The sequence below is a fragment of the Oryx dammah genome, unplaced genomic scaffold (genome assembly GCF_014754425.2).
Source record: "Oryx dammah isolate SB20612 unplaced genomic scaffold, SCBI_Odam_1.1 HiC_scaffold_16, whole genome shotgun sequence".
NCBI classification, from domain to species: Eukaryota; Metazoa; Chordata; class Mammalia; order Artiodactyla; family Bovidae; genus Oryx; species Oryx dammah.
In genome coordinates this window covers 2852149-2877725 of record NW_024070200.1, presented here as the reverse complement: position 1 = coordinate 2877725, position 25577 = coordinate 2852149, and the positions used below count along the sequence as shown (strand labels likewise).

The following is a 25577-nucleotide window of genomic DNA, read 5'->3' as shown; positions in this document are numbered from 1 at the left end:
TCCCTGGTCAGAGAACTAGATCCCACCAGACTCAACTTGAAGACCCAGTGCCGCCAAATAAATAAGTATGATAAATATTAAAATGTGCGTCTCCAACAGAGCCCCAGGTGATGCCACTGCTGCGCTCACGACCATAGTTTGAGACCCACCAGCCCACTCTTCGGAGAAGGCAGTGGCACCCCACTCCAGGACTCTTGCCTGGAAAATCCCATGGATGCAGGAGCCTGGTGGGCTGCAGTCCATGGGGTCGCTAGGAGTCGACACGACAAGCGACTTCCCTTTCACTTTTCGCTTTCATGCATTGGAGAAGGAAATGGCAACCCACTCCAGTGTTCTTGCCTGGAGAATCCCAGGGACGGGGGAGCCTGGTGGGCTGCCGTCTATGGGGTCGCACAGAGTCGGACATGACTGAAGCAACTTAGCTGCAGCAGCAGCCCATTCTTCCTTTAATTCTAAGAAGACTAGGAAATGCTACTTCAGAATAGCCTGGGAAGTCTTTCTGTAGAGTTCATAGACAGCGGGCTCAGCCTTCTCGGGTTTCCGGTGTGTGGCCTAGGTCCTTGCTTCTTTAGACCACTCTTGCACTAAATGACAAAAGAGGAATTGACAGATGAGAAGTAATGGGCTGCGAGCTCCTCCAGGGAGGGCCCCGCCCTGAGCCCCTTGCCCGCTCAGCACATACAGCCACCAGGGATATGTCACATGCTCACAAGATGCTTGTGAGTGAAACCAGCCTGCATCCTCGGAGCTCTGCTTTTAAAGCTCTGTGTGAATATCACCTAATTATAGCCACTCGCGCCTTTTGACTCATTCCAAAACTGTTCCTCAGACAGTTCATCCTGTATCCCAACATTAGCTTTTCCCTAATTTCCAGTCTCAAGAGATTCAAGCTATGTTTAGCAGACAATCTGTTTCTGCTGAGCTTCTTAATTAATGTTCAAAGCAGGAAATGGGCAGAAGTTAGAAAAATTAGGAAAGACAGAAATTTCACACATGTTAACCTCGGTGAGGTGGATGAAACACAAATCTACCTATGGATATTAGAAATCAGATTGACATTAGAAAATAATGGAGTTCCCTGGTAACCTAGTGGGTGGGACTCAGCGCTTTTGCTGATGGGGCCTGGGTTCCACCCCTGGTCGGGCAACTGAGATCCCACAAGCCATGTGGCATGGCCAAAATAATAATAATAATATAAAAATAAATAATAAATGTATCTCAGAGGAAACTTAGCAAGAGCGGGAATGTGAAATAAGAGCAAGAACATCAGCCGTTCAAATGAACATGAAGAATGGCAGTTAACCAAAGCAGTTACAAATGAGGTTGTGGTCAAGTGTGGATGCAAAACAAGTCAATGTCAGGCTAAAGAGGAGTCCAGGCACTTTTCCAACAAAAACGCACATGGAACAATAGATTTTTAAGTGTGAAAAAACTTTTCCTAAGAAGCGAATAGAAAAATTCTTAAAGTGGTAGGAGAGTGAGCCAAGTGAGTGACCCCAATCAGCGAACCAAGTGGGTGACTCCAGCCAAGTTACAGGGCCAGTGTTTCCTCATTTCTGAACAATGAGGATAAAAATACCCTCTGCAAAGAGTGAAGAGTAGATGTGATATCTCTGTCTCTCTAGAGGATATTGTTTGATTTTTGCCCAGTGTCTGAAACCAGGCAAGGCCCCGTAGGACTCCTGGGCACAAAGGCCTTTCTGTGTCCCCCTTCCAGTGTCTTGTTCGCAGGAAATAGACGTCCTTCAGCCTCCATGACCTCCCCTGAGTCCCAAGGAGCAGGGTCACACGGTTGCCAGCTAGGGAAGGGAGGAGATGTGGAGACAAAGGAGGAGCAGGCAAGCCAGAGGGGAATGGAGGAACTACCAGGTGCAAATGGGCAGGTGTAGAATGAAGAAACAAGGTCCTACTGGATGGCACGGGAAACTACGTTCAGTATCCTGTGATAAGCCATAACGGAAAAGAATATGAAATAGGTTGTACATATGTGTGTGTGTGTGTATAACGAGTCACTTTGTTGTATAGCATGAGTGCGTCCGTACTAAGTTGCTCCAGTCATGTCTGACTCTTTGCGACCCTATGGACTACAGCCAGCCAGGCTCCTCTGTCCGCGGGACTCTCCAAGCAAGAATACTGGAGTGGGTTGCCGTGCCCTCCTCCAGGGAATCTTCCCGACCCAGGGATTGCGCCCATGTCTCCTGCATTGGCAGGTGGATTCTTTACTGCTGAGCCACCAGGGAAGCCCATTGTTTTCTGCTTCACCCAGAACTCTGTCTCCAAAATTTAATTTGGTGTCAGTGTATGGAGGCTGGATTCTGCATCAGGTCTAAGATAGGCCTGGCAGGGAGCAAATGTTCGATACAGGTTGTTGACTAATCAAGAAACACCATCAGCTGTCACCTGCGCTGTCATTCCTCCAGGAGGAGGGGCAAGCCGATTTCCGATGAGTGTTGAGCATCTAGGGCAAACCTTGGGCTTCCCAGGCGACTCAGTGGTAAAGTGCCAAGCGGCAGACACAGGTTTGATCCCCAGGTCAGGAAGGTTCTCCTGGAGAAGGAAATGGCAGCCCACTCCAGTATTCTTGTCTGGGGAAATCCCATGAATAGAGAAACCTGGTGGGCTACAGTTCGAGTCACACAGTTGGACACAATTTAGCGACTAAACAATGATAACCAGGGTAAACCTTAATCCTTGATAGGGAGGAATTGAACAGGCAGACTGACAGGTTGTGGAAGTCATATGGCCTGTTGTTGGGGATCCAGAGGGGAAGGTCTTTCCCGAAATCACCCACTCACTGGCGGCCCCCTGGGCTCTGACCCGGGTCTTCGGCTTCCAGCTCCCTGTGCTTCTCTGGCTGTTGGGTCTAAAAGAGACCTTTATAAAAGCTCTCCAATGAATGCACGTACTCTCAAGAAGTACACTTTACAAGTCCCTTGAATCAACCTATTTGTTGTAGCAAATTAGAAGCAACATCTGAAAATCCCTTCTGTTTGTCTGTTTTTCTTTTGTATTGTCTAACAGCTTTGACATAGTACATATTGTACAATGAAGCATTTCACTTCTCTTTTTCCTTCCCTTCTTTCTTTTTTTTCCAGAATCGGCTGGCAAGAATTCAGCTTCAGTGTTGAAAGTGCTTTGCTCTCTCTGTCTCTGTGCACCAGGGCCCCGAGTCAAAATGAAAAATATAAAAAGGGGACTTCCCTGGTGGCCCAGTAGTTAAGACTGCACTGCAGGATCATGGGTTCAATCTCTGGTTGGGGAACTGCTGCCGCTGCTGCTAAGTTGTGTCAGTGGTGTCCGACTCTGTGCGACCCCATAGACGGAAGCCCACCAGATTCCCCCGTCCCCGGGATTCTCCAGGCAAGAACACTGGAGTGGGTTGCCATTTCCTTCTCCAATGCTAAGATCCCACAAACCTCGCTGCATGGCCAAAACAAACAAACAAAAAATTGCCAGGACAAAAGGACACGTTTCCAGATTGAAAAGGCCGTGAAATGCTCAGCAGAGTGAATTTGACATTCATTTAACAAATAGTTAATTGAATGTATGCTGTGCCTGGCGCTGTCCTAGGAACCTGGGATCCATGAATGTGAGGTTGGAGGGAGAGATGAGTGATGCTTCTGCAAGCTGGGGAGCATCCAAGAATGCCAGCAAACCGCCAGGAGTGTGGGAGCGGGCCTGGAACAGGTTCTTCCTCAGAACCTTCAGAGGGAACCAACCTTGAAGACACTTTGACCTTGGACTTGTGGCCTCCAAAACTGTGAATGAATAATTGTGTTGTTTTCATCACCCAGTTTGTGGAATTTTATTATGGCACCTCTAGGAAACAAATGGACTTCCCTGGTGGCTCAGATGGCAAAGAATCTGCCTGCAGTGCAGGAGACCCCAGTTCAGTCCCTGAGTCGGAAAAGGGAATGGCAACCCACTTCAGTATTCTCGCCTGGAGAATCCCATGGACAGAGGAACCTGGCGGGCTACAGTCCAGGTGGTCACAAAGAGTCAGATACAACCGGGTGACTAATGCACGCACTGAGAGGAGACGAATACAGTGGTGCCTTTATTTTCATACCAAAGGTTCCAATTTATAAACAGAATGACACGTTTTATAAGTTGATTTTAAAGCAAACAACTAAAATCTGAGATAGTTGCGTGCAACAGAGCACCCCCTTGGATATTTAAAAACCCATGTAACTATACGGGTTTAATTCTGATCATGTATGTGTTTTCCTAACTCAAAGATTGAAAATTAGGACTTGTTTGTCCTGGAAGCCCTGTAAGATGGGGTGAGAAATGGCCGGAGAAGTTCAGACAGGTTTGAAGAGCGCTGCGGCCTTCCGCCAGCACCGGACTCCGAGGAGCCCAGGCACCCAAGTGCGCAGCTCCCTACGTCTGTCTAGGGTGCCCCCTGCCGTCTATTCTTAGTCACTGCGTCTCCCGACCTTGAATCCTGGGTGGCCTTGCCGGAAGCGCCTTGTCTGCTCAGGAAACGTGGCTGGAACAACCACGAAAGAGGGTGATGAGGCTGTGGCAGAACAAAGCGGGGAAAGGAGCAGGTTAGGTGGGGTCTTTCAAGCTGCTGTTACTCCGGCTGTGGGATTTTCAGATACAGTACAGGATGCCCAGCTGAAACCGGATTTCAGATCAGCTGCCTACTGGTTTAGCATATGTGCCGAGTCTCTTCTGCAGTCGTGTCCGACCCTTCGCGACCCCGTGGCCTGTAGCCCGCCAGGCTCCTCTGTCCATGGGATTCTCCAGGTTAGAATACTAGACTGGGCTGCCACAGCCTCCTCCAGGAGATCTTCCCTCCCGAGGATGGAACTTGCTTCTCTTACGTCCCCTGCATTGGCCAGGTGGGTTCTTCACCACAAGCGCCACCGGGGAAGCCCCTGGTTTAGTAGAAGCATGCCCCATATAGTGCACAGGACAGCCTTATGCTAAAGTATTGGCTAAATCTGGCAACCCTAACTCAGAGAAATGACTTTATCTGACTTTGTTTTAAAGTGTTAGATAATTTTGAAATTAGTTCGTTTATCCATCTTGTAACTGAGAACCCTCTGGGGCCTTCCCGGGACAGACGCCCTCCCCCATGTCCTCTGGTCTGGCTTCTCTTGGAAGCGCCTAGATAATAGTATCTGATGCACAGCTCCTGAGTTGTTTACAGATGCTAACAACCACCACCAAATGGAAGAAATTAGCTTCTTGATGACCATGAGCACAAAGCCCCAGACCTACTGATGCTTAAGGAGCAATAATGCTAACCCCATGACACCGTCCCGTTGCCACTATCACCCAAGCGGAGAACTATGTATGAGCTCATCACACACCCCATGACACCCCCTCCCTCACCTGGCCTTTAAAAATGCTTTGCTGAAACCCACTGGGGAGTTGGGGTATTCCGAGCACCAGCTCTGCTGGACTCCTTGCTTGGCTTCCTACAATAGATGTCACCCTTTCCTTCACCATAACCTGGGGGCAGTAGGTGGGCTTTACAGTAAACAAACGAGGGGACCCAAGTTTGGTTCAGTAACAACCTGACTCCTGTTTATTAATCATGTATTATTCCAGACAGGGTGCTAGACTCTGGACATTCACCTGTAAGCAAAACAGGCGGGATGCCTGCCTACAACTCATCGTAGGCAGCTCACTCTACCCCCTTGGCTTACACCGATCTATCCTTGTCCTTCAGAACACAGGCAAGCGTCCCAGTCTCCAGGAACTTGTCCAGTCAACCCTCCACTAGCACCACAGTTTAATACACTCAGCACAGCACCTACTAAGCCCGTCTAAGCACTCTAAAACGTGTCTTTGCCAAACCTGTCTATGCCTTAAGTAAGGCATAGCTTTTCCTCCTCCCTCCTTTTGAAGATGTCTGGAAATTGTCGTCATTTTGCTCTCTTTTGTTAACTAGCACATGAATAAATCATGAAATAGCTGTGGAATGGGCAGTGTGACAGCCACTGCAAAGGCATAAGGTCTGTATACAAAAAAAAAAAAAAAAGGCAGAAAAGTGCTGGGAAGACAAAACCCAAAGACGTCCATTCCCCAAGCCCGTGTGTCCCTGGGGTCTCTTGGTCCCTGAGAGGCCCTAGCCGCCTGCACTGATGCAGCACAGGTCTGAGCTCCGTGAAGACAAGATTAGGTCTGTTTTGCTCACAGCCGATTTCCGGGGCTTGGGGTAGGGCCAGGCTGAATGAGGATGTTTTGACTGAGTGGCTCTTTGTCCATGCTTGGTTCTCCAGCCTTCCTGGTGGTGAGGTGAAGAACTTCACATCTTTTCATGATATTTATTTTTTACTTCTATTTAATTGGAGGATGATTACAATATTGTGATGGTGTCTGCCATACATCAACATGAATTGGCCATTTATATACATATGTCCCTTCCCTCTGAAACCTCCCTCCCCATCCCACCCCTCTAGGTTGTCACAGAGCCGGGGCTTTGGCTTCCCTGCGTGTCTTTTCATGACGTTTATTTTATTTATATTTTGGCCACACCTGGAGGCTTATGAGATCTTACTTCCCCCACCAGGAATCGAACCTGGAGTGTTGGCAGTGCCGGCTCAGCATTTTCACCACTGGGGAATTCCCTACTTCACATCTTTTCAATTAAATCTGTTCAGTTAAGATTAACTAGGCTTGGCTTCTGTTGCTTGCAACAGGGAACCTTGATGAGACATCTCCCGTGGGAGCACTTTTTTTGGAGCGATCAGACCAGAGTCGTAGACTAGGTGAAAAGCTGGAGCTCCCTTCCTGCGCTCTGGAGCACCTGCACATGAGCGCAGGCGGCTAGGGCCTCTCAGGGACCAAGAGACCCCGAGGACACACGGCTGGAGGAATGGACGTCTTTGGGTTTTGTCTTCCCAGCACTTTTCTGCCTTTTTTTTTTTTGCATATAGACCTTTTGCCTTTGCAGTGGCTGTCACATTGCCCATTCCACAGCTATTTCATGATTTATTCATGTGCTAGTTAACAAAAGAGGGCAAAATGACAATTGCCAGACATCTTCAAAAGGAGGGAGGAGGAAAACTATGCCTTACTTAAGAAACATTGAGGAACCACTTAAAATGACATTTTCAATCACTTAGAGATATACATGTAATAGAATGTTCAGTACAAAAAGCAACATAAAAATTATTCTCTTTTTCACAAGGTTGCATATATTTAATACACCGTCATATTTAATACACCGTCCAATGAAAACAGATTGGGAGGAAGGATGCCAAGACCCCAGTAGCCATTGTTTCTCGGGGCGGTGGGGAATTCGGAGGTTCTTTGGTCCTTTATCTGGTTTTCTGCATTTTCCAAACTTCATTTAGCAGTGCCCAATGCTCTTGATTGGAGAAGGCAATGGCACCCCACTCCAGTCCTCTTGCCTGGAAAATCCCATGGGCAGAGGAGCTTGGTGGGCTGCAGTCCATGGGGTCGTGAAGAGTCGGACACGACGAGCGACTTCACTTTCACTTTTCACTTTCATGCATTGGAGAAGGCAATGGCAACCCACTCCAGTGTTCTTGCCTGGAGAATCCCAGGGACGGGGGGGCCTGGTGGGCTGCCGTCAATGGGGTCGCACAGAGTCGGACACGACTGAAGTGACTTAGCCACGCTCTTGATACACGAAGTTTCCACGCTGTGAGATTGGCAGTGATGAATAAGCACTGAGTTGGAGAATCCTACTCCCCAGTTAAGAAGTTTCAGGGGCAGCTTGCATTTGTCCAGTGAAAGCCTCCAATTCGCTCTAAGAAGTCTCCTCCCCTCTCCTTAAAGGCCTCAAGGCCTCAGTTGTTTTATCTGGCCCACGGGGGTGACTAGGAGGACCGCTGCAGCGCGGGCGGGCGGGCGCCGGCTGGAAGTCGGCGCGGCGGACTCCGCCCGGAGGCGCTTCGCCGGCTCCGTGCGGCGCAGGCGTGGATATCTGGTAAGTGAGCCGGCGATAGCAGGCGCTCAAGTGGCCGGTTAGCTCAGTTGGTTAGAGCGTGGTGCTAATAACGCCAAGGTCGCGGGTTCGATCCCCGTACGGGCCACAAAAGCAGGCTTTTTTTTCTTTTCCCCCCAGCTTATGGATTTGTTTCACAGCTGTCTTGAAAAATAGGCTTCTTGAGTGCCGTGGGCCGCGTGCAAACAGAAGGAATCGCGGAGTCACTCTGGACTTGGGTCGGAGGTCGGGGCGGGGTGCGGAGGGAGGGGAGGGTACCCCAAGTCCCCGCGCGCTGGGGGCATGTTGCCCGCTTCGGGCATGTTTTAGAATACTCTCCGATGTCACTGCGGGTTGCTCCCCAATGCAGAGCTTCTGAGAGCCCTCAGGGGGACCTCAGTTTTCAGTTTTCTGGAGTTTCTTAGAGTTGAAAATCCAGCCTTGGAATTCATTCATTCCACACGTTTTTGTTTTTTTTAATTGTTGTTGTTGCGGTTCTTTTTTTTTTTTTAATGGAACGCTTCGCGAATTTGCGTGTCATCTTTGCTCAGGGGCCCTATCTCTGTATCCTTCAGATTTTAGTGTGTGTGCCACCGAAGCGAAGGCCATTCCTCCTTTACGGAGCGCCTACTGCACGCGTCCTAGTCCAGCTGGGGAGCCCGGAAGGAGACACGCATCCCGGCACGCGTGGAGACAAGGACCGGCCAGATGACTGCCCGGCCTGTTGTGAGGAGTTAGGGTTAGAAAGCAAATAGGGTAGCAGGCCGGGGAGAAAGAGAAGCAGGCATAGCTTTCAGGACATGAGAAAAGCCCTTTCAGGCCTAGCTAATTAGTGTTCTAAGCCTGGCCGCCATACTTGCCCTTGAACAGGTGTCAGTAATAATGAGACCTGTTTAGTTTAAATGCATGTTAGTTTTAGACATTAGAGATGCTTGCTCCTTGGAAGAAAAGCTGTGACAAACCTAGACAGCATATTAAAAAGCAGAGACATCACTTTGCCGACAAAGGTCTGTCTAGTCAAGTCTATGATTTATCCAGTAATCATACAGGGATGTGTGAGTTGGACCTTTATAGAAGGCTGAGCACCAAAGAATCAATGCTTTTGAATTGTGGTGCTAGGGAAGACTCTTGAGATTCCTTTGGACAGCAAGGAGATCAAACCAGTCAATCCTAAAGGAAATCAACCCTGAATATTCACTGGAAAGACTGATGCTGAAGCTGAAGCTCTAATCCTTTGGCCTCCGGATACAAAGAGAGGACTCGTTGAAAAAGACCCTGATGCTGGAAAGACTGAGGGCAAGAGGAGAAGGGGATGACAGAAGATGAAATGGTTGGATAGCATCAATGGACGTGAGCTTGAGCAAACTCTGGAAGATGGTGAAGGACAGGAAAGTCTGTCATGGTGCAGTTCATGGGGTCGCAAAGAGTTGGACATGACTTAGCGAATGAACAACAACAATTTTTAGACAACCTACATGACATGTGTTTTTCCCCCTCAAAAATCATACCTCCACCCCACAGGGTAGCACTGAAACAGATCTATTACCGTATGTAAAACAGAGAGCCAGTGGGAATTTGCTGAACGAGGGAGGGAGCTGAACCCAGTGCTCTGTGACAGCCTAGACGAGCGGGATTGGGTGGGAGGCGGGAGGGAGGTTCCAGAGGGAGGGGACATGTGTGTCCCTGTGACTGATTCATGTTGATGTACGACAGAAACCAACACAGCACTGCAAAGCCGTTTTCCTCCAATAAGAAATTAATAGAAATTTTAAAATTAAAAAAAAAGACACAACAACAACTCTGAGCCACCAGGGAAGCTCTAAATCAATGAGAAAATAAAGGAAAAGCTCAGGATGACATTAGGCCCAGTTGTCTAAGTCCTGGTGTTGTGTGGATGAAAAGCAGCAGGCAGCCAGTTGTGAGGATAGTTGTTTCAAACTCACAGCCGAGTGTGTTCACATTTTTCCATTTCTAAACCATCCTTAAAGAAAAATCATGTAGGGGTCACACCGTCCTCACAGTACACCGTCCTCACAGTAGTCCAGCAGAGCAACCATGCCATCTGAATCCATGTGTACACTAATAAAGAACCAGTCGTTTTTGAAACTAGAAAGGATGTGCTTGGTTTGTTCCGCAGCCTCTGTCATAAAAGGTTTTAGTTTTTCTGGTCTCCTCTTCAAGTTTCCCTTTGAGTGACCTCATGTAATCTTTCACGTATTTCTTGTAAAACCGTGCAACCCACACTGGGACTTGAGCTCATGGTCTTTTAACTGAGATCACACACCTGGTCTCAGGACTTAATGAAGCTCAGGTTCTTGATGTCTCATCGCAGAAAGAATTCTGTGAGAGACAAAGTGATAGGTGAGAAGTGGATTTATTTAGAGAGAAACACTCCACAGGCAGAGCGTGGGCCATCTCGGAAGGCAAGAGCGGCTCCAGGCTACGGGGTTGCCACTTTTTATTGGGGTGGGTAATTTCACATGCTGATGAGTGCCTGTGAGTGTGTCACTTAGCTTGCTGACACATTACAGTGAGCATACACTGAGGCTCACAGTCTAGGGGAAGTCTTGTCACCATTTTGGACCCCTTTGGCCCTAACCATTCATGTTGTATCCTAGGGTGGTGCCATTCTTCTCAAGGTTGGGCCCCACCCCCTTTCTCTCCTGTTTCACTTGTAGGCTTCTTTTGTGAAGTGGATTTCCTGCAAGTGATGGTTTATGACAATATCAATGTCAGCGATTGCTGTGCTTTCAGTACCTTCATCCTTGGGGGTCTTCAGCAGAGAAATTTCCACCAACGAGCGAGTCATCAGTGTTACCTTCTGTCCTACTGGCCGTATTCCCTTCCACCTCCAGACACAATCTGTCCACGACAGCACGTCTGCAACCTCCCGGATGCGGTAGATGGCAGAGAACATCTCATCATGGCTGATGAGGTCCTCGTAGATGATTATGATGGTGACTGGAGGGAGACCACAGCGGCACTAGCTTAGGAAGCTGGAGCTCAGAGCAAACACAGTGCAGCCTAAAGTGGGGGTGAGCAGGCGGAAAAGCTCAGTAATAACAACCTGAAGGGCACAGAGAACAAACTGTTATCTGGCAAGAGAAGTGACAGTACCAAAGATAATAAATCTGTTGTAAAGACTCCCAGTTCTGTTTCAAAGGTAAAGATTAGCCTGAAGCACTTTCTTGAGCTATTTTGCAGAATTTAAACTCCCTCCACCAGATCTACTCGAACCTAAAGGTTCGTGATGTTGACGTTTTCTGACCCTCCTGATTTCAATGAGCATCTTTGCCCCACTGCTATGCTGAATTCTCCTCTGCTCAATCCTCTTCATGAATATGTATATACCACCCAAGCCCCTCCCCCAGTTTTGCTGTTTGAATTGTCACCACTTTAGGAAAGATCCCTGGTGTTCTCCTTACTTCCTGCAAGGAATGCGCCCTTCCTTCAGTTTTTGACTTGGCTGTCTTTTGGGTCCACACTCACCTAGAGGCGAACCCAACTTTTGGGTAGCAGAAGTATCTGGAAATCTCTTGCTACATTTTGTTTTTTGTTTTTCAGAGAGATCTTAGACTTCACATTTTTTGTTAACTTTTTATTTTGTATTGGGATATGGCCAATTAACAATGTTGTGATAGTTTCAGGTGAACAAGGAAGCAACTCAACCTTTCATATATGTATATCTATTCTTCCCCAAACTCCCCTCCCATCCAGGCTGCCACATAATACTGACTAGTGTTCCACGTTCTATACAATAGGTGCTTGTTGGTTATCCATTTTAAACAGAGCAGTGTGTACACGTCCATTCCAAACTCCCTAACTATGCTTTCCTCAGCAACAAATTCATGTTCTAAGTCTGTGAGTCTCTTTCTATTTTGAGTTCATTTGTATCATTTCTTTATAAACTGCCCATATAAGAGATGCCATAGGATCTTTCTCCTTCTCTGTCCGACTTCACGCAGCATGACACTCCAGGTCCGTCCATGTTGCTGCAAAGGGCATTATTTCATTGTTTTTAAGGGCTGAGTAATATCCCATTGTGTATATGTACCACACTTTCTTTATGCATTCCTCTGTTGGTGGACATTTAGGTTGCTTCCATGTCTTAGCTATTGTAAACGGTGCTGCAGTGAACACTGGGGTGCATGTATCTTTCCAGACCATGTTTTTTTCTAGATATATGCCCAGGAGTGGGATTGTAGGGTCATATGATACCTCTGGGCTTCCCAGGTGGCTGAGTGGGTAAAAAACCTGACTGTGATGCAGGAGATGCTGGAGATATGGGTTCGATCCCTGGGTCGGGAAGATCCCCTGGAGGAGGGCGTGGCAACCCACTCCAGTATCCTTGCCTGGAGAATCCCATGGACAGAATCCCATGGACTGGCGGGCCACAGTCCAAAGGTTGCCAAGAGTTGGACACGACTGAGTGCAGCACATGGTAGATCTATTTTTAGGTGGTTTTTTTTTTTTTTTTTCAGTTTACCATCTGGTGGCTCAGTGGTAAAAGGGACACCCTGTCAATGCAGGCAACCCACTGCAGTATTCTTGCCTGGGAAATTCCATGGACAGGGAAGCCTGGCAGGCTAGAGTCCATGAGGTCACAAAAAAGTCACGACTTATAGACTAAAAGACAATACTGTTCTCCATAGTGGCTGTACCAATTTATATTCCTCCCCACAGTGGGGGAGAATCCCCTTCTCTCCATACCCTCTCCAGCATTTATTGTTTGTGGATTTTTTGATGATAACCATTCTGGCTGGTTAGACTTCACATTTCTTCCTCTCAGTTCTGCAGTGTGTAGCGAGAGGGCAGTTGGATGAATTTCTCACTCATAGTCCAAGTCAGGCATTTTTAGATTTTTAAAAAATGTTTGTTATTTATTTGCCTGCCCTGGGCCTCAGTTGCGGCACCAGAATCTTCCATCTCTGTCGCAGGACCTTTCGTTGTGCATGTGAACGCTGAGATGCGGCTCATGCAGGGATTGAACTGGGGCCCCTGCATTAGGAGCAGGAGTCTTAGCCACTGGACTGCCAGGGAGGTTCCCAGGAGTTTTTCATTTAGCAAAGGCTTTTAAGGGTGGGTGCCATCTTACATCAAGGCCCAATCATGTTTGAAAAAAATCTCAAATGAGAACATCTACTAGACCATTCATTCATTCTTTTCTCAAATATGCCTTAAGCTCTGATTGAAATGAGTAACAGCTCAAGTCCACAGACTACAGGCTTAACGCCTTTGGCACGTGCTCTGTGTGTACTAAAAGTGTGATGGAGGGCTTTCCTGGGGCTCAGTGGTAAAGAATCTGCCTGCCAATGCAGACGCATGGGTTCAATTTCTGATCCGGGAAGATTCCACATGCCATTGGGCAACTAAGCCCGTGCACCACAACTGCTGAGCCTGTGCTCTAGAGCCTGGGAACCAAAACTGCTGAAGCCCTTGGGCGACAAAAGAAGCCATCGCAATGAGAAGCGCATGCACTGCAACCAAAGAGTAGCCCCCGCCCCGCTCTCTGCAACCAGAGAAAGCCTGCGTACATCGAGGCAGACGCAGCACAGCCAGAAATAAAATAAATACATAGATACAATGTGCGATGGGACCATTATTATTATGAACAGTTAGTTGGAAGGAGAACCTGGGGCTCCTGACCCCTAGAATAGGCACCTGTACTCAGATTGCATTTCACACTGAAATCAAGCCGGACCCTGTGGGCTCCTAGGCATGGAAGCCTTTATTATTTTATTATATTTATTCATTTATTTTATTTTTGGCTGTGCTGGGTATACATTGCTGCACAGGCGTTTCTCTAGTCGGGAAGAGTGGAGGCTGCTCTGTGGGTGCGGGCCTCCCTCTGCGGAGGCTTCTCTTGTTGTGGAGCTCAGGCCCTGGGGCACGCGGGCTTCAGTGGCCGTGGGCCCGGGCTCTGGAGCACAGGCTCAGAAGTTGGGGTGCCCGGGCTTAGTTGCTCTGCAGCATGTGGATCTTCCTGGATCGGTGACCGAACCCGTGTCTTCTGCATTGCTAGGTGATTCTTTACCACTGAGCCACCAGGGAAGACCCCAGAAGCCTTTCTGTCCCCCATTTCTTGTTTGTAGGGGAGACTCCAGCCTCCATGACCTTACCTGAGTCCCAAGCGCAGATTCCAACAGTTGCTAATCGAGGGAGGAACAGCTAAGAAAGGGCTTGAGGCAAGACTGGAGGCCCCAGAGAAGCTCGCCATGATTAGGAGGCTGAGCACTTGCGACTCCTGGGCCCTTTACGCGCTCTAGTCTCGTCAGCAACCCCACCCTGGGGCTGCAGCTATAAAGCTCCTCAGCAAGTCCTCCCCGGGGAGGACACAGTATCTTGAGAGATACAAGGCCGCTGTGCCCCCTTTGCCTGGCAAAGCGACACAGCTATTCATTTCTATTTCACCCAAAACTCAGTCTCCGAGATGTAGTTCAGCACCAGTGTAGAGAGGCTGAGCTTTCAGCACCAACACCTGGGGTGTGTATGACAGGCACCTTGTTAGATGCAGAGGCCTTGCAGGGGAGGAGCCAGCCTAAGTTGCTGCCCTTTGAGCCCATAACTTGCCCTAAACAAGGACTTGAAAGGGTCCAGAATTCACCTCTATGGCATAAACATTATTTTGAACAGAAGCCATTTTAGCTTCTGAAAAGTCTTTTCTGCCTAAAGTAGAGCCTTCCAAAAGAATTCGGTTGTCTTAAATCCTCTTTCCTGGGAACAACCAGGCAAGACTGACTTTCACCACTGGACAGGAGAAGCCTCCATCACCCTTAAGCAGGCATTGTCAGGAAACTATCCTATCTCCCATCTACCCTAGGTTAGGGCCTATTTATCTTTCCTAAGTTGTTTGTTTTCCCATAAGTGCCCTCTCCCACCATCCCTTCCCCTGTTAAGATAATGTATAAGCCCCACATTCTAACTGCCACATTTTTCTGTGAATTCCATTGGTACATTAATAAAAATACATTATATTAAAATTTGCCTGTTCTTTTTTGTGTGTGTTTATGTGTGTATTTTGGCCGTGTAGCATAGTTTGCTGATTAGAGATTGAATCCAGAGCTCCACAGTGAAAACACCAGATCCTAGCCACTAGGCCACCAGGGAACTCCCTAATATTTGTCTTTTCTCTTGCTAATCTGTCTTTTGTCAGCTTAATTCACAAGCCCTCAGAGACAGAACATAAGCGGATAGGGGAAAAGTTTTTCTTCCCTGACAGGCTCAAAAAAAGATAAATGGGATACTGTGTTCTAGATGAGGGGACAGTTCTTTCTTAGATGTCAGAGAGGACCTGTCTGACTTTTGAGGATGAAAGGATGAGAAAGTCTTTCATTTGAAAGTTGTTTTTTTTTTTTTTTAATGAAAGAAGAAAAGGATTAAGAAATTGGAGCAAATCCTACAAATCTGATCTCTCTTTAGGCCAATCCTTAGTGAGGCTACTAATGAATTAAGTTAGACACTGCAGGGAATAGTGAGTGTAAGATTATTGACTCTGATGATGAGATGATGGTGATGATGATGGGGGATGACGATCGTGGTGGTCCAGTGGAGAGAAAAATCATCAGAAAGATAACTGGAAACTTCTCTTGGATGAATAAGCCTGGCCCCAGCTTCTCCAACCACGAGCCTCGTGAATTCACCACATTACGCTGCAGACGCTAGTCCCCTCCCCTCCAGCCTAGACTGTCTGTAGAGGGCAGGGATGACGGCTCACCCGACAAGCGCTTAGTTAGTGTTTGTTGACCGACGGCCCTACGGCCGCCTTAGTGCTTGTGGCTGTAAGTCACTGGGAACCAGGAGAGGCGAGGAGGGGAGACTGGGAAAGGAGGAAGAGGCTGGCAGAGCTGCGACTGGAGTGTGAGGAGGGCTGCAGAGGTTCCCCTGCGCATGCATTCATTCACACTCATGCACCTATCATTCACTGCCTGAGCGCGAGCCAACAGGCACTGATGGGCAAGTGCCTTTGGATGAGTGGGCAGGAGGAGTGGGTCGACAGGGAAACAATTTCGGGGGTGGGGACCACGCTTGATAAAAATGCACACTTTGAACTCTCTCTCAGTTCAGTTCAGTCACTCAGTCGTGTCCAACTCTTTTCGACTCCATGGACTGCAGCACACCAGCCTTCCCTGTCCATCACCAACTCCCAGAGCTTGCACAAACTCATGTCCATTGAGTCGGTGTTGCCATCCAATGATTTCATCCTCTGTCATCCCTTTCTCCTCCTGCCTTCAATCTTTCCCAGCATCAGGGTCTTTTCCAGTGAGTCAGTTCTTCGCATTGGGTGGCCAAAGTATTGGAGTTTCAGCTTCAGCAGCAGTCCTTCCAATGAATATTCTGGACTGGTTTCCTTTAGATTGGACTGGTTGGATCTCCTTGCAGTCCAAGGGACTCTCAAGAGTCTTCTCCAACACCACAGTTCAAGAGCATCAATTCTTCAGCGCTCAGCTTTCTTTACAGTCCAACTCTTACATCCATACATGACTACTGGAAAAACCATAGCTTTGACTAGATGGACCTTTGTTGGCAAAATAACATCTCTGCTTTTTAATATGCTGTCTGGGTTGGTCATAGCTTTTCTTCCAAGGAGCAAGCGTCTTTTACTTTCATGGCTGCAGTCTGCCATAAGGGTGGTGTCATCTGTGTATCTGAGGTTATTGGTATCTTGATTCCAGCTTGTGCTTAATCCAGCCCAGCATTTCACATGATGTACTCTGCATATAAGTTAAATAAGCAGGGTGACAATATACAGCCTTGAGGTACTCCTTTCCCGATTTGGAACCAGTCTGATGTTTCATGTCAGGTTCTAACTGTTGCTTCTTGACCTGCATACAGATTTCTCAGGAAGCAGGTAAGGTGGTCTGGTATTCCCATCTCTTGAACAAATTTTTCAGCTTATTGTGATCCACACAGTCAAAGGCTTTGGTATAGTCAACAAAACAGAAATAGATGTTTTTCTGGAACTCTCTTGCTTTTTCGACGATCCAGTGGATTTTGGCAATTTGATCTCTGGTTCCTCTGCCTTTTGTAAATCGTTTGAACATCTGGAAGTTCATGGCTCATGTTGAAACCTGGCTTGAAGAATTTTGAGCATTATTTTACTAGCGTGTGAGATGAATGCAATTGTGCGGTAGTTTGAGCATTCTTTGGCATTGTCTTTCTTTGGGATTGTAATGAAAACAGACCTTTTCTAGTCCTGTGGCCACTGCTGAGTTTTCCAAATTTGCTGGCATATTGAGTGTAGCACTTTCACAGCATCATCGTTTAGGATTTGAAATAGCTCAGCTGGAGTTCCATCACTTCCACTAGCTTTGCTTGTAGTGATGCTTCCTAAGGCCCACTTGATGTCGCATTCCAGGATGTCTGGTTCTAGGTGAGTGATCACACCTTTGTGGTTATCTGGGTCATGAAGATCTTTTTTGTATAGTTCTTCTGTGTATTCTTGCCACCTCTTTTTAATATCTTCTGCTTCTGTTAGGTCCATACCCTTTCTGTCCTTTATTGTGCCTATCTTTGCACGAAATGTTCCCTTGATATCTCTAATTTTCTTGAAGAGATCTCTAGTCTTTCTTATTCTATTGTTTTCCTCTATTTCTTTGCATTGGTCACTGAGGAAGACTTGCTTATCTCTCTTTTCTATTCTTTGGAACTCTGCATTCACATTGGTATATCTTTCCTTTTCTCCTTTGCCTTTAGCTTCTCTTCTTTTCTCTGCTATTTGTAAGGCCTCCTCAACCATTTTGCCTTTTTGCATTTCTTTTTCTCTGATTCCTAGAATGTCGATGTTCACTCTTGCCATCTCCTGTTTGACCACTTCCAATTTGCCTCGATTCATGGACCTAACATTCCAGGTTCCTATGCAATATTGTTTTAACAGCATTGGACTTTACTTCCATCACCAGTCACATCCACAACTGAGTGTTGTTTTTGCTTTGGCTCCGTCTCTTCATTCTTTCTGGAGTTGTTTCTCCACTGCTCTCCAGTAGCATATTGGGCACCTACCGACCTGGGAGTTCATCTTTCAGTATCCTATCTTTTTGCTTTTTCGTACTGTTTATGGAGTTCTCAAGGCAAGAGTACTGAAGTGGTTTGCCATTCCCTTCTCCAGTGGACCACGTTTTGTCGAATTCTCCACCATGACCCCTCTGTCGTGGGTGGTCCTATAAGGCATGGCTCCCAGTTTCATTGAGTCAGACAAGGCTGTGGTCCATATGACTGGTTTTGATTAGTTTCTGTGATTGTGACTTTCATTCTATCTGCCCTCTGAGGGATAAGGATAAGAGGCTTATGGAAGCTTCCTGATGGGAGAGACTGACTGTGGGGGAAACTGGGTCTTGTTCTGATTGGTGGGGCCATGCTCAGTAAATCTTCAATTTTCTGTTGATGGCCTGGGCTATATTCCCCCCCTGTTGTTTGACTGAGACCAAACTATGGCGGAGGTAATGAAGATAATGGTGGTGGTAATGGTTTAGTTGCTAAGTCACGTCCGACTCTTACAACCCCATGGACTGTAGCCACAAAGCTCCTCTGTCCACGGGATTCTCCAGGCAAGAATACTGGAGTGGGTTGCCATTTCCTTCTCCAGGGGATCTTCCAGAGCCAGGGATTGAACCCAGGTCTCCTGTATTGCAGGCAGATTCTTTACCCACTGAGCTACGGGGGAAGCCATGAGGAAGATAATGGCAACCCCCTTCAAAAGGTTTCCTGCGCGCACAGCTGCACTCAGTGCCCTCGACCCTGCACCTGCCTCTGCCCGATACTCATGGACACTCACAGGAAAGTCTGAGTCAGTCTCTGTGGGGTCACTGCTCCTTTCTCCTGGGTACTGATGTGCAGAACATTTTGCTTGTGCCCTCCAAGAGTCTATTTCCCTGGTCCTGTGTAAGCTCTGTAAGCAAATCCCACTGCCCTCCAAAGTCAAATTCCCCTGGGGGTTCTCAGTCCCATTGCCAGATCCCCGGGTTGGGCAGTCTACTGTAGGTCCTAGAACTTTCTTAACAGTGGGAGGATTTATTTGGTATAAGTGTTCTGCAGTTTTGGGGTCGTCTGCTCCGCAACTCTATGGTGGGCTTAACGGCGACCTCCTCTAACAGGGCTTCTGCCACAGCCAAGCCTGCTGCTCCCAGAGCCCCTGCCCCTGCAGCGGGCCACTGCTGATCCACGCCTCCGCAGGTCCAGACAGGGTTTTCAGGTGACGCTGAGAGCGTTTGGACAATGTGATCTTAGGCCAGGAGCTCTGGAACCTCGAAGACTCTTTGCTGGACACCTCTCGCAGGAGGTGACAGGGGAAGGAGGAACATGGCCTGACAATGAGGCAATGTGGCCGGGTAGCATTCTGGGCAGGAAGGGGCGGCAGGGCGGGGCCAATTCAGGCCCCGCCCACCGCCCGGCTCTGTCTGTCAGGTGCGGTCGCCTTCCGAGATGTCTTGGCCTGCGGGGCACTCGTAGCTGCCTCCTTTCCCAGGTGACGCACATTTGAGCCGCCGGCGCTCGGCGACCCGGGTTCGGGTCTCCGCGTCGGCTGTCATGGCGGATGCGGAGCCGGAAGCTGAGGGTGGCAGTGAGGCCGGCTGCAGCGGCGGCCGGGCTCCCTTTTCCCAGCGCGGGAGCGCGGCGCGCGCGGCCCCGCTGGGCCCCGAGCAGCTGCGGCGCGTCCTGGAGCAGGTGACGAAGGCGCAGCCGCCCGCGGAGCCGCCGCCGCCGCCCTGCGTGCTGGACGCGGCGCGGCGGCTGCGGGACGCGGCCCAGCAGGCCGCCCAGCAGCGGGGCCCCGGCGCCGATCCCCCGCGCCCGCCGCGCCTGCTGCCGCCGCAGGTGAGGCGCCGGGAGGGGCCGTGGGGCAACTGAGGCCCGGAGCGGGCCGAGAGGCCTCGCGCGGGGAAGGCAGGCTTCTCCGCTTAGGCCTTAGAGCCGCCCTGCCCGAGAGAGCGGCCGTTACAGTTCAGGGCGTCCCCATACTCGGCTCCCTGGGGGCGGCAGGCCCCCCGCCCCTGTCAGCGCCGGCACCGTCGGCTCCTCCACCCCGCCGGGGCCCCTGCCCGCGCCTCCTCCGCGCCGCCTGGCTTCTCTCGCGGGCGTTTCGTCCCGTTTTCGTTGAGCGCTCACGGTGTCCAGGCGCTGCGGCGGGGGCGGCGTTTGAACCCAGTCCATGAAGAGCGGCCGGACCTGGGGGCTGCTCCCGAGTGAGGGGTCCCCAGGCCTGACACTGCAGCGGAGACCTGAATGGATTAAAAGGAACCAACGTAGAGAGTCTTTTCGGGTGGAAGGGGCTGCAAGTGGCCCGGCCGAGACTCGGGGGCCGAACAAAGTACATTCTAGTGACTTGCTCGCAGTGGCGGCGTCTGCGTTTGCAACCCCTGTTACAGACCCGGCAGGTGCCTGACATTGGCTTAATGAATGAAACCCGTGAAAGCACTCCGTGTGCTAGCCAGCGTCCTTTCTCAGTGGCCTGATTTCCGGGTCACACAGCTCTTGGCCGCTAAGGAAGCTGGAACTCAAACATGGGTCTTGCCATCCCAGAGCGTCCAGAGTAGCATCCAAGCCTGAGGTCATTCATGTCACCTGTAAAGTCACAGTCCCTTTCAGCACTGGGCTTGTAAATGTCACCGTGCTTCTCACTCCAAAAGTGCCAGAGATCCTGCCTATAGAAGAAATAGGTAGAGAGTAAATCAGCAGTCTTCACTAAGCTTATGTTTTTGTTTCTGAGGGATTTGGCCAGTTAAGATTGGTACCCAGTTGGTCATCAAGACTGGAGAGTTGTCTCACCCAAGTTTGGGGAGACAAGTATGACTGCCCAAACACCAAACTTCTTAGAAGTGTGACCTTGGGTAATTCAACCTCTTTGGGACTTTGGCTTTCTTATTTGTAGGACGTTTGTCTCCTACCGTGCTGAAGAAATAAATGCCTCCCACTGAAGTCCTGCATAGCAGGTCTGTGGAATCCGAAGGGTTCTGGTGGCGGAGTCTGTCCATCTCCTCTCTGTATCCGGTACAGTGCTGGACTGCTTGGGTCTCAGCAACCACACAAAAGTGTTTTTATCAGCATTTTATAGATGAGGAAGGAGCTGAGAGAGGCTGAGTGATTACCCCGAGCCTCCCCCAGGCATGGCTGCACTCCAGGGCCTGTTGAATGTTGCTATAGCTTTTTGGGTTAGATAACTTAGGAAAGAGCCCCAAAATGATGTATTCCCCAAAATGAAAGCAAGCTTAATTGGAGTTAGATAGCATGGTCATGTTCTCTAGCTCTTCTCATTGGGGTGATAAAACACGTAATGCATTCATGGTACTGTGGTTTTGCACTCAATTCTGGTAATACTCTCTGCCCCCTGGCTGTGCCACAAAGGCCACAGAGACGCACGAGATGGAGGTTATGTGACCAAGGAGGTAATTCCTCACTCAGAAAGCTTCTGGTCAAGGTCAGAAAGCTAGAGATACTAAGTAAATAGGACAGAGCCAAATGCACGGAGAGAAAGGACGAGGTGGTTTCTGGCCAAGGGGGTGAGGAGGTGGTCTGAGCTAGATCTGGGAGGGTGGGTCCGAGTTGAAAATGCAGAAGAGGAGAGGTGGTGGGGGCGGGGACCCGGGTGTGATTGGAGAACCCAGGCAGGGGAGGGTCTCTGGGGGGTGGTGTGGATTGGAAGGTACGTACTGAACACACTCCCTCAGGTCAGCGCGTACCCCTCCCAGCCTTGTTCCTGCTCCACAGAGAGATTTTCAGTTTCCTCCACACGGAGTGCTCCTTTTCATGCATCTGTGCATACACACGTTTTTCCTTACACCTAGAATATCTGTTCCAAAAATTGTACTCATCCTTCAAGGACCCCTGCGGAGGTCACCTCTTCCAGGAAGCCTGCCAGCCTTGAGCTGCCCCTGCTTCTCTTACTGCACCTGTTGCGCTGTGGTGGTGGTGGTTTCCTATCGGCATTCTGCGATTAACCCAGTCTGCCTTCAGATGTAGCAGTGGAGCTTTTGAAAGTACAGACATTGAGGCAAAGTGCAGACCTGAGTCAGCGGGCCTGCAGGTGGCAGGCCTGGGAGGGGAAACCCCGCCGCCCCACGGGTGAGGCTGGGACCTGACTTGTTTATGAATTGGCCCCCAGCGATACTTAGGAAAAGTTTGTTGAATGAAATAGACATATAACAGGTATCAGGTAGAATACCCACTTGGTAAACTAGTCTGCAGAGCAGATTAAAAAATCAGACCAGCTTTGCCTCTGTGGTAATTCAGAAACAATAGGATTTACCCTGTGTTTGTATGTGTGTCTGTCTGTCTTTAATGGCATTATCTGATAATGCCTCAAGAGCTTAGAGAAACAATCTAAGTGATTGGTAGTAAAAGGAAACAAATGTGATTCTTAAAACTAGCAAAGTAAAGCTAGTTGTCATTTTTTTTTAAATTTATTTTTTATTTTACTTTACAATTCTGTATTGGTTTTGCCATACATTGACATGAATCCACCACGGGTGTACATGCGTTCCCAAATATGAATCCCTTCCCCACCCCCCTCCCCACAACATCTCTCTGGGTCATCCCCGCGTACCAGCCCCAAGCGTGCCATATCCTGCATCGGACATAGACTGGCAGTTCGATTCTTACATGATATTATACATGTTTCAATGCCATTCTCCCAAATCATCTCACCCTCTCTCTCTCCCACTGAGTCCAAAAGTCCGCTATACACATCTGTGTCTTTTTTGCTGTCCTGCATACAGGGTCATCATTGCCATCTCTCTAAATTCCATATATATGTGTTAGTATACTGTATTGGTGTTTTTCTTTCTGGCTTTCTTCACTCTGTATAATCGGCTCCAGTTTCATCCATCTCATCAGAACTGATTCAAATGTATTCTTTTTAACGGCTGAGTAATACTCCATTGTGTATATGTACCACAGCTTTCTTATCCATTCATCTGCTGATGGACATCTAGGTTGTTTCCATGTCCTGGCTATTATAAACAGTGCTGCGATGAACATTGGGGTACATGTGTCTCTTTCAATTCTGGTTTCCTCGGTGTGTATGCCCAGCAGTGGGATTGCCGGGTCATAAGGCAGTTCTATTTGCAATTTTTAAAGGAATCTCCACACTGTTCTCCATAGTGGCTGTACTAGTTTGCATTCCCACCAACAGTGTAGGAGGGTTCCCTTCTCTCCACACCCTCTCCAGCATTTATTGCTTGCAGATTTTTGGATCGCAGACATTCTGACTGGTGTGAAGTGGTACCTCATTGTGGTTTTGATTTGCATTTCTCTAATAATGAGTGATGTTGAGCATCTTTTCATGTGTTTGTTAGCCATCCGTATGTCTTTGGAGAAATGTCTATTTAGTTCTTTGGCCCATTTTTTGATTGGGTCGTTTATTTTTCTGGAATTGAGCTGCAGGAGTTGCTTGTATATTTTTGAGATTAGTTGTTTGTCAGTTGCTTCATTTGCTATTATTTTCTCCCATTCGGAAGGCTGTCTTTTCACTTTGCTTATATTTTCCATTGTTGTGCAGAAGCTTTTGATTTTAATTAGGTCCCATTTGTTTATTTTTGCTTTTATTTCCAGTATTCTGGGAGGTGGATCATAGAGGATCCTGCTGTGGTTTATGTCGGAGAGTGTTTTGCCTATGTTCTTCTCTAGGAGTTTTATAGTTTCTGGTCTTACATTTAGATCTTTAATCCATTTTGAGTTTATCTTTGTGTGCGGTGTTAGAAAGTGATCTAGTTTCATTCTTTTACAAGTGGTTGGCCAGTTTTCCCAGCACCACTTGTTAAAGAGATTGTCTTTACTCCATTGTATATTCTTGCCTCCTTTGTCAAAGATAAGGTGTCCATATGTGTGTGGATTTATCTCTGGGCTTTCTATTTTGTTCCATTGATCTATATTTCTTTCTTTGTGCCAATACCATACTGTCTTGATGACTGTGGCTTTGTACTAGAGCCTGAAGTCAGGCAAGTTGATTCCTCCAGTTCCATTCTTCTTTCTCAAGATTGCTTTGGCTATTCGTGGTTTTTTGTATTTCCATACAAATCTTGAAATTATTTGTTCTAGTTCTGTGAAAAATATCGCTGGAAGCTTGATAGGGATTGCATTGAATCTGTAGATTGCTTTGGGTAGTATACTCGTTTTCACTATATTGATTCTTCCGATCCATGGCTAGTTGTCATTTGATTCATATTGGCTCAAGGCCAGCTCTGCACACCTCAAAAACCGATATATTGAATTGTCTGCTGTTTGTAGTAAGTATATAATGTGCAGACAGATACACTCCAACCTCCAACTTGATTTCAGGTTTTCATTCTGTCCTGTTATATTTTTATTGATCCTTTTCTTGGTAGAGGGTTGAGTCCAAAGAGGAGGGCCTGTTAGTGACCCCAGATTGGTGGTTCTCAATGGGGGCAGTTTTGCCCCACATAGGGCACTTGGCAATGTCTGGTGCTATTTTGGTTTTGGTTTTAATCTGTTTGGCTGCATTGGGACTTAGTTGGGGCACGCAGGGTCTTCATTGTGGAGCACAGGCTCTGGAGTGCAGGGCACCGGCTTAGTTGCCCAGAGACACGTGGGATGTTAGTTCCCCAACCAGGGGTGGAACCCACATCCCCTGCACTGGAAGGCAGATTCTTAACCACTGGACCCCCAGGGAAGTCACTGGAAACATTTTTCATTGTGATAGCTTGGGGAGTGCTGCTGGCTTCTGCTGGGTAGAGGCGGGGCTGTGCTCAATGCTGCCCAGCTCAGCTGGCATGACAGACTGGTCCAAGATGTCAGCTGTGGTGAGTTGAAAAAGTCGGCTCTGGGTGATGAGGTATACCTGTCTTTTCTCTCTTTGTTTCTGCTCAGTGAGGGCAGGAACCTAGTTTTGCTGCCCCGCCCACCCCCCTGAGACCATGACCGCTGTCTCCCAAACACCTACACCGTTGTATCAGGCACAAGGTCACTGCTCAGTAACTTGGTGTGGACTTCCCTGGTAGTCTGGTGGCTAAGACTCCACACTCCCAATACAGGGGGCCCAGTTCGATCCCTGGTCAGGGGACTAGATCTTGCATGTCACAACTAAGAGTTTGCAAGCTACACTAAAGATCCCCCATGCCAGAGTGAAGATCGAAGATACTGAGTGTCGAAACTAAAACCTAGCCTGGCCAAATAAATAAATATTCTTTTCTAAAAAGTACTTGTGGAACCTAATCGGCAGCAGCCCTCACCTTTGGCGGGTGTTTTCTGTTATGGCACTGCCTTCAACCTCCTAGACATACATCCTTGTGACAGTGCCAGTGTTTCTTCTGGGATCCAAGAAGCAAGATTGCTGGGTCAAAAAGCCTGTGCGTTTAAATTTTTTTTAGGGACTTCCCTGGCCATCCAGTGGTTAGGTTCTTTTACTGCCAAGGGCTCAGATTCTATCCCTGGTTTGGGAACTAAGATCCCACAAGCCATGGGGCCAAAAGGATAAAATAAAATTTTGTTAGATGTTAAAAAAAAAAAAAGCTGATGAAGAAATGCAGCCCAACTCCTAAGTGTGTGCCCTGGAGAAATTTACACGTGTGTACACGCACATCTGCGATCTGTGACGGCGCAGAGCAGACCAGAGAGTGCAGGGCGGGAGGCCACCTGTTGCCTCATGCTACAGAGCAGTGAGCGCCCATGGGCTGCAGAGGGCGCTACAGAGCAGTGAGCGCCCGCGGGCTGCAGA

General features: G+C 48.4%; 1 protein-coding gene and 1 non-coding gene across 2 annotated transcripts in view; both read left to right on the top strand.

The window, feature by feature from the left end:
• Nucleotides 1-7947: 7947 nt before the first annotated feature.
• TRNAI-AAU lies at nt 7948-8021 on the top strand. The gene has a single exon. It is a non-coding gene; the product is annotated as a tRNA-Ile (tRNA).
• Nucleotides 8022-19435: 11414 nt separating this feature from the next.
• Nucleotides 19436-25577, top strand: part of ZNF839 (zinc finger protein 839) — a 16128-nt gene continuing 9986 nt past the window's right edge. Inside the window, exon 1 of the mRNA XM_040256881.1 lies at nt 19436-19723. Within this exon, the coding sequence (XP_040112815.1) occupies nt 19436-19723 (288 nt within the window). The remainder of the gene's footprint in view (nt 19724-25577) is intronic.